At 40.8% G+C, this 13,591-nt stretch overlaps 1 protein-coding gene and 1 long non-coding RNA gene across 3 annotated transcripts in view; one reads left to right on the forward strand and one right to left on the reverse strand.

Moving 5' to 3' along the window:
- Window positions 1–13,591, forward strand: part of tacr1a (tachykinin receptor 1a) — a 55,683-nt gene that overhangs the window by 25,103 nt on the left and 16,989 nt on the right. For both annotated transcript variants that reach the window (XM_056377126.1, XM_056377127.1), the window contains exon 3: window positions 11,855–12,005. In XM_056377126.1, the coding sequence (XP_056233101.1) occupies window positions 11,855–12,005 (151 nt within the window). The remainder of the gene's footprint in view (window positions 1–11,854; window positions 12,006–13,591) is intronic.
- LOC130170034 (uncharacterized) lies at window positions 8,669–11,559 on the reverse strand. The gene is made up of 3 exons (XR_008827934.1): window positions 11,460–11,559; window positions 10,654–10,768; window positions 8,669–9,511 (listed from the first exon to the last, which is right to left on the reverse strand). It is a non-coding gene; the product is annotated as an uncharacterized LOC130170034 (long non-coding RNA).

Below are 13,591 nucleotides of genomic sequence, written 5' to 3' on the forward strand. Positions count from 1 at the left end.
TACATTTTCTCTACTTTTAGTTAAGTAGACTTTTGATTCAGGACTTTTAACACTTCCTGTCATCGTGTGAGAGTCTTCCAGGAATTATCTGATAATGTTCAGGTGGATGAAACTGAATGACCAGACAGTTTAACAATAAAACCCAAACCAATTACCCCATTACCCAGTGAGAATTAACAAAATTGAAGAACCCTCATCATCTTTTTATCGTTGTGAGAATATTTGCTTTTCATAAGAAAAGAAACACAACCCCTTAGAAGATAAATAGATTGATAGATAGATTACTCTGAAGAAGAGACACACACAAGAGCGCCGTGTGGATACACACATAGTAGACACAAACACACAGAGGAAATCACAGACAGAGCACACCTTGTCCTCAGTGAGCTCTCTCCACTAAATTGGGCTTTGCACAACATGAGCCTGTGATTAGTGCCAGTAAGGCAGCGTGGAGCTGGCGTCCTGTTACCTGCAGTACTCTTCTGCCTCTTCTGCCAGGCAGAGTCAAAGGAACAGCTGCCCTCCTTCCTGACACACACATTCATCAATTATGTATACCGATACTAACACACACGTTTGAATAAGCAGGTGCACGCACAATTTGATTATGAACATAAACATGCATTTCCTTTACATAACCTGCACTTTAATACTGCTGTATGTTGATACTGTTCATTTGATGGTATGGTATTGAACCGAGGGTGAGCTCAGCCTCCTCTGGTTCTTGTCATGCATTAAATATTTGCTTAGCATGTTTGCTGTTTACACGGCCAAGAAATATAGACATTTGATATACAACTGTCCGCTGGGGGAAGAGAAGAGGCAGCAGCCCAAGAAATGAAAACAATATACGTTACTGCGTATAATTTGTCAGTGTCAGTGGCCTCCACTGAGTGTGGTTTTATTGATTCAACTTGTATGACAGCAAGGTGACACAGTACAGCCTCTATTCCCCAAAGCACAATCCATCAGCGGGAGCAAATGGTCTGCTGAGGCCCTTTAGGAAGCCACTGTGCTCGACTACAGCTGCTTCATTGTAAATTAGGAACTTTGCAAATCGTTTGGTTTTCTGAAATGCAGCAGGACCAGTGTATTGTCTGGGACGAGACTCGAGCCTGGGTCGTGGAAGACTTCACATGGAGTCACCAACAAATTTAGTTGGTGGAATTTAATTAAGTATTTGTACATGAGTACTGAAGTACTCGTGTTGTACTGAAGTGAACATTTAATACTTGCACTTTTAACTTGAGTATTTCCATTTACTTTATAATTCAGAGAGAAATATTCTACTTTTTTACTTCACTATTTATTCGACAGATATAGTCACCAGTTACTTCACCAGGACTTTCCATACAAAACATATAAGAATATACACTTTATACATTAAACTAAAGAAAACTGTTGAAACTTCTAATATACGCTTCTAATTCAAAAGGAATTTCCTGGAAAGATCAGTGTAATTCAGTGCAGGTTACAGTTATTTGTTTTAACTGAGTTGTATTGGGAGCAAGTCAAATCTTAATGACTGATCACAAGACTGGGTTACACAAACAATTTATAGGAATGAATTAATTCTGAATACTGTGTCCATTTTCCTTATAACTGATACAAAGCTGCATAGTTTCTTTCCAGGAATCTTCCAATTGATTTACAGCTCCATATCAGATCCTTTATAGGAAATTACACAAAACTGTTGGACCTACTAAATAAGGTGTTACTAAAATAGCTTCACTTCAACCAACTAAGACAATAAAATGCTACTTACACATTAAAGGGAAATGTATAAGTAGCATTAATGTGTAAGGGAAAGGGTGATCGTGCATTCGCCCCAAAGCTTTGGAACAGTTATTAGGTAATAGTAGATATTCTGTAACACTCATTGGCTCAATTTATTGCATTGAGTACTTTTATACTTAGAGTATATTTTGTTAACTAGAATCACTGCCTCGCAGTTGTTTCCTTTGCCAACCAGCCAAGTTGAAGGTAATATGGTCACAATCTCTCCTTCCTGAGTTACAGCTTTGAGTAATAACCTGAACTGTCAATCAATCAACATCAATCAACATGATGATGTCACAGTGATATGACCTTTGACCATTTGGAAATAAAATGTCAGCAATTCATCACTTCATCCTTATATATTACATATTTGAGTTAAATGATGTCATAATTAGTGTGTGAATTTGTGTGTTATGGCCAAAACCATGTTTTGTGAGGTCACAGTGACCTTGACCTTTGGCCACTGAATTCTAATCAGTTCATTGTTGACTCCAAGTGAACATTGGTGCCAAATCTAAACAAATTCCCTCAAGGTTGTCTTGAGATATCACATTCAAGAGGCCAAAACCTTGTTTTGTGAGGTCATTGTGACCTTGACCTTTGACCTCTGACCAAAAACATAATACCTCCGTCCCCGGTGCAGAGACATAAAAAACTAGTACTTTTACTTGAGTCACATTTTCAATGCAAGACTTTTACTTGAAGTGGAGTATTTATTTATTTTTTTTGTTGTTGCTGTTTTTGCCTCATTATTGCCGCCAAATGTCAGTGTCAGTGTCAATATCAGTGAAACAGCATTAAAACAGCAGCAGGACTGTGTTGTGTGAGTTTTAATACTTAAGTCCTGACATGTTCACATAGCTGTCTGTTGTAGTGATGTTATATTAACCTGCTCTAAATTCTCATCAAAGCTCTTGAATTAATATAGAAGAGTCCGGTAATAATGATTTGAGGCCTGGCTGAGAGGACTTTTACAGGCTGGTGGTCACCTCTGTTTACTTGATATTACAACAGAATAACTCTCCTCAGGCTTTAAGATTCTGACAATGAGGGTGTTTAACATTTTATTGAAACTACAAAAGGAGCATACATTATCAGTCTGACACAGTCTGCAAACAATATCCCAGCAGCTCCCTGCAGCAAGATTCTGCTGAGATGCAACAATATTGATACTTAAAGTTCCTCTCCAGACATGTTTAAACTTTGTTAAAATGCTCTGCTATGATTCATATTTTGTTTAACATGTTTAACGCTGCTTGCTCCAGGTTGACAGGTGGAAGAGGAGAGAGTATCAAGATGGTTAGAGGTGGAAACATCAGAGAGACTCAGTCAGACCCAGACTCAGATGAGGAGACTGTTGAGACCAGAATCAGGGACTAGCAGACGGATCAGAGCGGTTAGCGTAGTTAGCATCTTTTATTTGGTTGTTGTTAGTTAGCTTGTAACTATAGTGACTGACACAGTGTTAGTGGTTGTGCTAATGCAAACTCTCTCTCTCTCTGTACTGAGAAGGTTTCAGGTTTATTTAGCCCCACCCCCTCGTCCCTACATGTTGACAGGATTAGTTCCTGAGGTTTGTGATGTATGACACCCTGTCTCCACTTGACCCGTTTTATTATATTCAAAAAAACATCTTATTTGGACACGTTAACAAGGTTAAAAACTTGATTTTCATTGCTGCCAAAATATTAAATCAGTTATACCCAAAGCAATTCAAGGCAAATTGGAAATATAAGTGTGTCCAAACGTTTGACTGGTACTGTACATCAGAAAATATATACTGTTTATATATATATACGGTTTTTGGATGCTTTTCATAGAATGAAGCCGGTGTCTGTTTGTAAGCAGCATCATAGTAAACTTTTCACTTTTATTCATGTTTGTGTCAGGACATGTTGGCAGAGGAACGCTTTCCATGTTTTCCATCTTTCTGAACTGATCAACAGTGAGCACAGAGCTGTCTTCAGTCTCATAAATATCACATGGCAGTGATATTTTTGTTTTGTGTTTTCTGCTTTTGAAACACACACACACACACACACACACACACACACACACACACACACACACACACACACACTCATACATACAGAAACCCCTAACACTAGATAAAAAAAAAACACCAGGGCTGAAACTGTGAAATATACCAAACCATATTAAGAAGACGCCGTGAGGTCTGGGAATAACAGTTCTAAACGCTGACCTACATTTGTTTCCACTGTCAGAAGTGTACACATTTATCCAGATTATTCATTTTTCTCTGAACACTAGTCATATTTTCCAAATTGTAAAGTGATTATGAAAATACCCCTACACTTTCAGCAGCTGTGTGATTGTGCAATTAAAACACTTCATCTGCTGGATCAATTCTTAATGGCTCCATTGTTTTATTAATCCCAGCAAAGTCTTTTTTTCCTGTGATGCTAGATCTTGAACCAAAACCATCATACCACCTACAAAGCCACTTTAATCATGCAAATAAATCAATCCATCAGTTCTCTGCATGATTTACACTTCTGCTTCATGACTCACTGTCTGGAGGAGTTAGGAGGAAGGAGCACTTCAGAAAGAGTCCATTTTAGACGGACATGGCATCTGGTGTCATGAGTGTGCCGTTTCCAGCATTGCGGTTATGTGTAGCGTCTTTGGATTAAGGGGATACGGCAGTGCAGACGTGTGGCTGTTCGGCAGTGTTGAAACATGGTGGGAGGCTGTGGACCTCTTTGACCATGACAACATCTTTACTCACAGCCTGATCCTGGCAAGACACTCTGACATGCCTGAAGTTTTCAAGGAGGAAAACTAGGTTTCTTTATGATGACTTCAGTCGGAGAGTTGAGAAATAACACACACAAACTTTAGCAAGAGAAGAGCCAAGGATGGAGATGTGAGACCCAATGCCTTTTCTTCTCCTGTCCCAGTTTGTAAAGTGATCACATTCTTATAGCTTTCACGAGACTGATTAACCGGCCTCCACTTCTCCTCCTTTAGGCTGCTGTGGAAACTAAGACGTTTATCTTAGGTGATGCTTATGAATTACAAATGTTGAGTGCCTGTTTTCCTTTATATTAAGCCTGTTCCTTTATATTAAGCCTGTTTCCACTCTGTTTTTTCATGTAAAGGTATTAGTGAGCTGTTAGAGCCAATTTCACACCTCTCTTACAGCAGATCCAATGAAGGGTGCCAAAGAGAGAGCAGAAGATGATATTAATCTGGTTACTTCTGCTTCTTCTGCTCCCGAAAATTAAATATAACAGATGTGATAATAGATGTGATGACAGCAGTATATTGTCTCTTGTTCAAAACTGAGACATACGGACACACACACACACACACACACACTCACAAAAGGATTAGTTTAAGAGTTTTCCTCCAGCTCATTACTCCTATGTGCACTTGTGTGCATACAAATCACATTTCTGCTTCTAAGTGGATTGTGGCAGCTGAATTGATTTTCTTCAGCTTTATGGTAAACGCTATCTGTGTCTTCGGTTTCCTGCTGCTTTAGTTAACACTTGTAGTTGATTGCACCGGTGTGGCAAAATGCTTGACTTCTTGGTTTAATTAAAGACAAGATTAGGTTTCACTGCATTTCTTTTCTCCACTCCACTTTTCCATGGGAAAACAAGAATGTGAAAAAAAAGGAAATTTGTCACTAATAATATTAACAATTGCTCTGTTGGATTCAGCTGTGCCAGGACACACAATCACAACCATAGCTGTGTGTTTTACACGTCAAAGTGTCCACTGTACGTAACATTACTATTATCGGGATCAGATATCTCTATACGCCTTGAAAGAATATATTCTATAACCTGTCGAGCTTTCAGTTCCCTCCTAACTCACAGGTGATTTCACTGACTTTACGTGATTAGACCTCTTCTCAGGTGTGTGGGTGTGTACAGACTGAGACCTCTCTCTGAGTCTGCTGTTGTTGCACCTGTGAAGTGCCTGCTCACACCTGGAAGCAGCGCAGCGAGGTAATAAGTGGTTATAAGTTTGGTGACGGAGAGACCACTTGCACGACAATTAAGTTATGTAGCTGGAGAGCTATTGCATAAGAAGTGGATGCTCAAGTGGATGAATTTGTCAGAATCCTCAGAGTTGTGACACTCAGAGCAGAGGGTAAATATAGTGCACTACGAAGTAAACAGGAAGTGATTTTAGACAAAGTTGTGACCACAATAGCTCTCAAAGCTAGCTTATTCCTAATGGGATAATAAGTTCACACAGCTTATTCAATATTTAATTATTATTTATTCGCATTTTTACTCATGTCATAAATGTCTGCAAACCATTCTACTCTCTTGCCAGTGGAGGTTTAATAAAAATGCAAGGCACAACAGCTAATAAGCTACTTGCTCTGTTTGACTCCAGCCAACAGCTCAACAGTGTCCAGATGGCTGTTCTCACTGGACAACAGCACAAAGTTCCATGCCAAAGTTCAAATCTACTTGAACTCAGCCCTGATTTACTTTGCCCTCGACGCAAATTCCCCGAAAGTGATTCATTTTGACACAAATGTTTGCTGATGAAATGCTGGTGTGACAGAGCCTTTGAGGTGGAATAGGTTTCACCTGTATCATCCTGACTAGAACATGACATCCTGTGATCCTCAGCATGGTTGAACCCAACTTCAACCTGAGCACAGGTCGATTGAAAACACCTGTGTGAGCCTTTCTGTTTTTTACTACTTTCCTGAACAAAGAGCTTCCTAAAGGACAAATCTAATAAGCACAACGCTCTGTTTTTTCCATATTTTACATGCACTCAGTGTAGAAGCAGGTTAATAGTATTTACTAGATTTGGATGAAAGAGTTCAGAAGAAGAGGTTGAGTTGAGTACAAGCATGATTGGTTGTGTGTGTGTGTGTGTGTGTGTGTGTGTGTGTGTGGTCTCTCATTTTCACTCTGATGAAAGCTCCTGTGCTCCTGGGTATTCAGTGGGATTAACATAATTGTAGTTAATTGCCAAGAAAGTGGCCTGTGCGGCTCATCTGCAACATTCACAGAGGGGAAAACACATTGTCCCTTGGTGGATGCTGGAGTCAGGGGGTCATCCCTGTGTGAACACAGTCACGCACAATATACACACTCACTCTACCCAGCTCAGAGTCATCTTATAACATTTTCCACATTTTAATGGACATTAATGCGCACACACACACATATACACACACATTTATACACAGACAGACATATGTTCTAACATAAAGCATATTAACAGGCATATTACTGCTCAAACACTTTACAGGCGCTAACAAGATCAAACACTGTGTCTGTGATAGATTAGGAAATCATTAGCCAGATATTGAAACTGTCATATTTGATTATTTCTTAAAGGGTTTAGATTCATTGGACAGTAATTGAAGCAGAGGTCTTGCTGCTGCCCCTCACATCATGTTAAAAACAAGATCACTTCTACATTCCTCTGGAAAACACATTAATGATAATTAAGTCAGCTCGACTCGAATGAGTAACTTTTTATTTTACTACTTGCTGCGTCAGTGCTTCAGGGTGAGGGGAGGATGGCAGGCAGGAAAATTGATTCACAGGCCTTCTATTAACTAGGACACTGTGCCCACTGCCACTGAATTGCCTTTAAAATAAACATTTTGGGCACTGCATAAAGGACAGCACTTATTTTTTGTGTTTTGCCAAATCCTTACTTAAAGTTTCTATAATCAATATTTTGTTTTTAAAAGGTCCCCCTCCAGACACATTTGTAAACATTAAGATTAATTCCTTGTCTAACATAATAAGAAAAAAAACTTATCTGTGCTTACTTCCTGATTGATCAATTCTAGATCAAGCTTCATACCCACCCCCAGTCTGCAGGTTCATGGGATTGGATCCTTTGGTTTTGTGGCATATGAACCCAAGGCTGTCTGAACCCAGTTTTTGAGACTGTCATTGGTTCACTGCATTTGCACTGTGGAAATACTCAGTCACGGTGTTGACTGTTTATTTAACTTATGATTGGTCTTGTATCATATAAAAACAGACATGTGAACAAGGTTAACAAGGTTAAAAACTTTCATCAGAGTGGGTCTCTAACAAAAGATGAAAGATGTATCATATATGATGTGAACATCTGACCTTGAATTGGTGAAGATTAAAAGAGCATATATACTTTACTTCATTGTCTCCTGTTGTTATGTTATACAAAGCATTTTAATGCTCCTCCATAATCAAACTATTTCACTCAGTCAAAAATTCCATTTAGCAATGTTCCTATCTGAAGAGCACACCCACAGTTATGATAAGCCTGTTGTCTCAGTTTACATCTTAAAGAGCCTTGATAAAATACACAGTCAAGATTTTATGTGATTAAGATAGAAGAATAAGTATTTTTCCCAGAATGCATTTTGACATGCCACAGCAGTTTCAGGGTCCTGGTGTTGTACATGCTGGCTCACTGTCACAGGTTGCGACACAAGTTGGATCAACACAATAACCTGCTTACTCAAAAAGAGTTCACATGCACTCCACAGAAAGCTGATCTGTCGCATTCAAGGGAAAGTGTGTCGCTTAAGCTCGTCCACAGAGATACCTGATGGTAAAATGGACTGTTCTGATCAGGCTGCAAACTTTCTCTTTAGCAGTGTTTCTCAGAATGACAACATTAGCTGCTGGCCTGTACATGAGATTGATTATTACCAACAGAAGACATAACTTTCATCCAACAAGCCACAAATGTGAGCTTTTACTGATATGCGCCTGTCTTTTTGTCTGAGTTTTCACATGTGAAGCAAGGATTAGTGCGAGAAGAAATGAACTGACACTGAATGTAAAGTGATTGTGTGGATGTTTCTGAGGTTTGTTACAGGTCAGTGATCTCAGGGCCCAAATGTAGACACACAAGTAAGACACACGGCAAGTAGGTGCAATGAAGGTACTTTAATAAATGAACAAAACTGGCTTACAAGTAGATAAACTGACAAGCAGAAAGAGGAATCCAAAAAACAGGTAATCCAGTAAGTTGGAACAGGAACGCAGAAACATCAGGAATACTAGGAACATGCACAGGAACGCTAAGGAACTGGTACAGGGACGAAAGCGGATGGGCTGGTGACTGTGAATCAGGGGCAGATGTTGTCCAGGCCACAGACTGGATGCCAGAAGTAGGCCAATGATGAGAGATCAGGAGCAGCTGTTGGCTGGATCACTGACTAGGAACCGGGAACGTCAGTCAGACCGCGAACTGGAGATAGGGAGCAGCTTTGGCATCAGCTGTCTCAGGAACACATGAGAAGTCGGCTAGGACAGGCTCAGGAGCAGGCAAGTTGCTAGGTGGGACCCCTGATACATGAACAGACAGGATGTTAGCACGGGTGGCCAACTCAGGGTCCAGCTGGGTGTCAATCATGGCGTTTGGCTGCAGAGTTGCAGCTGAGTGTCTGTGGTGATGGGCAGATTCAGGGATCAATGTTTATGTGGCCCTTGCTTCTGAGGCAGTTCTAGCTTGTATGGCGCCCTGAGCGAATGCACCAATAAACGTGTTCTTAAACATGTCAAAGTCCTCCCAGGTGAATGGAGTTGGTGTGCTGGATCCAAGTCAGGAACATAAGGGGATGGACTCAAATACAGAATCTCAGAGGCTAATGCAATAAAGGAACATTAATGAAAAGACAGGGTTGCAGGTACTTTGGCTGGCAGACAAGCAGGCATATGCAGAACTGGATGCAAACCAGATGATCCAAACTCGAAAGTCTCTGGGCAACCAGATGGACCTGAACAGGAAACACAAGCAGACACACTGACAAAGAGTGAGAGGAACACAGACTCAATGCAGGAGGAGAGGAGGTAACGAGATGCAAGTGCAACACATTAGGATGGAACGGGTAATCAAAGAGGTGGGAGACAATCTGGCGCAGGAAGTAAACAACAACAAAGACATGGGTAAAGTCATTTCAAAATAAAAGAAGAAATAATTAAACAGAGCCCAGGCATGAAGTCACTACAAGGGGCAGATCATGATGAGGTGACCATACATGCACCTCCACCTCGAGTCGATTTGCCACGGAGTAGCTCTTTATAAACAAGGCATCTAAGGCTATACCATAACATGCAAGATAAAGCTAAAGGTACACAAGTGTAATAATAAGTATAAGAAATTAGAGCAAGATCTAAAACTTTTTATTTCAAATAACACAAAGAAACTGTCCTAATAAAAACCAGAAATACTGAAAGATGTGGATGGAGCCCTTAATGGAGGAATGGGTTGTTCTCTGTGTTATCGTGGAGGAGCGCTTGATGAATGGATTCTAATGAAAGGTTTTTTCTCTGTGTTGAAGATGCTAGATGTAGGCCCGGTGCTGGACTGTAGTACTGCTGACCCCTTCTTGAGGACATCTGCAAAAAAGCTAGGGAGGGTTTGAAGGCAAAAAATGGAACATCAAGAGCTTGTCAGCTTGTTGTTTTATACACTAATTAATAATAATACTTTATTATGACACTATAATTATACTTGGTTTGTTGTGAAGTTAAATTGAGCGCATGGGTTCCACTGTAATTACCAAAGAAGATCTCTGTGGTATATCTTTGTGCCCACGTTGTTTGAATGTGATCAGGTCAGTTAGCTTTTGTTCGTGCTGAACATAATGCTAATCCCATCCTCAGCACTGCAAAAAACTTGTCTCTCAAAAACAAGAAAAAACAAGCAATAAAATGGAATGCAATAAAAATAAAATATTACATAAAAGACGCAAAATGATCTGCCAACAGAACAGGAAGCTTTCACTTGCCTGAAGTTAAGTAATAATAAACTTAACACAAGTGAAATGATCTAACATAAATAGAAGAATAAATATCTTGTCAGACAAAAAACAAGCACATAATGATTTGATTTTAGATTTCCTTTTTTTTTATATACCTGCTCTTCATCACCTTCTCCCTTTCTTTTTCTTTGTCTCCTCATCTTGTCCTGTAACTCTTTCCTTCCCCAACCTGAGCTTTGATTGATGCAGTCGTTTCATTTTCATCTGTCACTGACGAAAGTAAACACTGGTTCAGTTGATATCTATGTAGAAGTGCTACCGGCCTCCACTGGGATAATCTTGTAATGAAAATAAAAAAACATATAGGGGTTTAACATGGGTTTCAACCTTGTACATAAACTGACTTGAAAGTTCATCAGTCCGACATATGATGGATGGCAATAATATTAGCCAGCTAGCTAGTTAATTCACTCAAGTTAAACTAACTAGCTGGTGTATGTAACGTAGCGCAGCTGTACAACAGCTGCCAAGAGATGCCTTGAAAGGCAATGCACAACAAGCAGTAAAAGTCTGTTGCAACCTGTATCACGCTGCGGTGGATTCAGCTGCCTGTCCAGTTTGCTGACATAATAAAAAAGAACAACTGTGTTGACTAAAGATCATTCACTCCACCCACACACACACACACACACACACACACACACACACACACACACACACAAACACACACACACACACAAGCAATGCCGCCGCTGATCAGATGGGGAAGTCTGTGATCTTGGTCTACAATATTTTTGCAGCACCAAAGTAGAGTTATTTTAGGCAGTTATTATATACACCTCAGAAAAAATGCAGAGGACAAAACAAGACAAAATAACATAATAATCTCCACAATCCCTACAAATAGTTTTGTCTGATATAACCTGAGCACCAATGCAGCGTTATCAACTTTGTTACCCACCTCCGGATGTCAATGCATGTTGCTGCAGATCCTCTTCGAATCCAGAGTCAGTGCCCAAGGCCAAGGAACAATGCTCGAAACATTCCTCTGAAGTCACGTAAAACTAGACGAAAGAAGGTTTTCTCATTTACATTGCATTGATATAACCAGGTTATTTGAGGATTGCTGAATGAAATGTAATTATTTATCTAATAAAAGTGCTTCTCAAGGTGTGGATGTTTTGATTGACATCTCCCTCAACCTTCTGTTGGTCTTGTTGAACCTGTTAGGGGGGGGGGGGCAGCTTACACTTATGCTCAGGTTGTAGGGGAGGCAGGGGTTCCTACAGCTCAGCCCTTGTTTTTCCTCCAGGCAACCCATTTATAAAATATATATGTATGTATGTCTTGTCGTAGGTACTATGTGTGTGTGGCCATCCTGATCTACTTCCTTCCTCTGCTGGTGATGGGTTGTGCTTATCTGGTGGTGGGACTGACCCTGTGGGCCAGTGAGATCCCTGGAGACTCTTCTGATCGCTACAAGGAGCAGCTGACCGCCAAACGCAAGGTAACGCGCACTTTACATGGCGGGGGCCACAGCTTTTAGATTGCCATTCAGATTAGTCCAACCGTGTCACGTGGGCTCACTTTTATACGCTGCAGCCCTGAACAGGAAGACCCTCCGTTGATGAAATGATCAAAGCAACATGAACCTGAATCCCTCTCTCCTCTGGTCTTTGGAGGTTCTCCAGACAAACTGTAGTCTCTCTTCACTTTCAGTTTTCACCATCCGCTCTCCTCCTCTACCTGTTTCTCACTTTTTCAGCCATCTTTCATGGTCCCTGCTTGTCAGGTGTGTTCACAGCTTCAGTGTTGCATTTTTTTTTTAAATACTCTCCTCATGAAGACATTGCAGCCTTTCTGACACTAGAATATAAGATGAGAATCCTATGAGGTTTAACACAGACATATTTACTAAGGTGTCTCATCCACTGATTACATCAGCCCCGCAGGTCAGTCTGTGAACATTTGATATTTGTTTTTGGAGCGCTGACACCACTTACTCTCTTTCATTCTGTTTACTTTAGTTCTCTGTATTTCACATTGCTCCTTCACTTTACGCATTGCTTTGATTCATTTGTTTCTTCATTCATCTATTTTTAACCACAGTTTATAGATGGAAACATGAGCTGGTCCCCCACTTTGCTCCAGATGTGTCTCATCTGTCTCATGTCTCATTTACTACTGGATGAACAACAATGCAATTTTGTAGTGACATTCCTGGTCCCCTGTGCCGTGCTCTGCCCTTTTTCCTGTTTTATTTTGAAATGATTTACTTTGTGTGTGTGTTGGTTATTTTACTTTGCCTCGTGTGTTTCCCACCTTTCTGATTGCCTGCGCCATCGTAATTAGTTTCACCTGTTCCCAATTACCCTTTCCTTCCTCATGTATTTCTGTGTAGCCCTCCCTGTCAGTTCCTCGTGTGCTTGTTATTCAGTGTTTTGTGTGCTGTTCCTGCCTTTTTGCCTGCCCGTCAACTCATGTTTATTTTCATCATTAAAGTATCGTCGTGTCTGCATTTGGGTCAAGAGATTATTGAACTGTAACAGTTTGGACTCACCAATTATGGACCCAGCAGACACATCTTTATAATACTATAGAATACTAACAAGCAGTTCTGAGCAGCGTGTGCAGGGAAATGTCAAAAAAGCCATGGTTAAAGAATTTGTTGACAGGCTTAAGGACTTTGTTAACATCCCTGATTCCCAGCCAGTTACCCCCCAGTCTACTAGAAAACACCCAGCCTTGTTAAACTCCAGCCTGTCTCCCAGCCGTTTGTGTTTACTAACCTGCTGCCAGCTCTAGAGTCAGCTAGCTCCACCAGCCTGCTTCCAATAGCTAGCTGTCAGCCTGATTCCAAGACAGCTAGCTCCCTTTCTAGACCTCCAGCCTCATTGCCGGCCTCCAGAGTGATCCCACATACTTTGGCTTCATCCAGAGATACAGCCTCCTCACCTCCTGACCTCCAGATAACCTTCGCTCCTGCCTTTGCCACAACCCACCAGAGTAGTGCTGCCTGTCTGTCCAGCCTCCAGACCAATCGGCTGATATTCTCAGCTCTTCTACCATCGGGCCATCCTGCTCCGTCCCGCC

The sequence above is a fragment of the Seriola aureovittata genome, chromosome 5, assembly GCF_021018895.1.
Source record: "Seriola aureovittata isolate HTS-2021-v1 ecotype China chromosome 5, ASM2101889v1, whole genome shotgun sequence".
NCBI lineage: Eukaryota > Metazoa > Chordata > Actinopteri > Carangiformes > Carangidae > Seriola > Seriola aureovittata.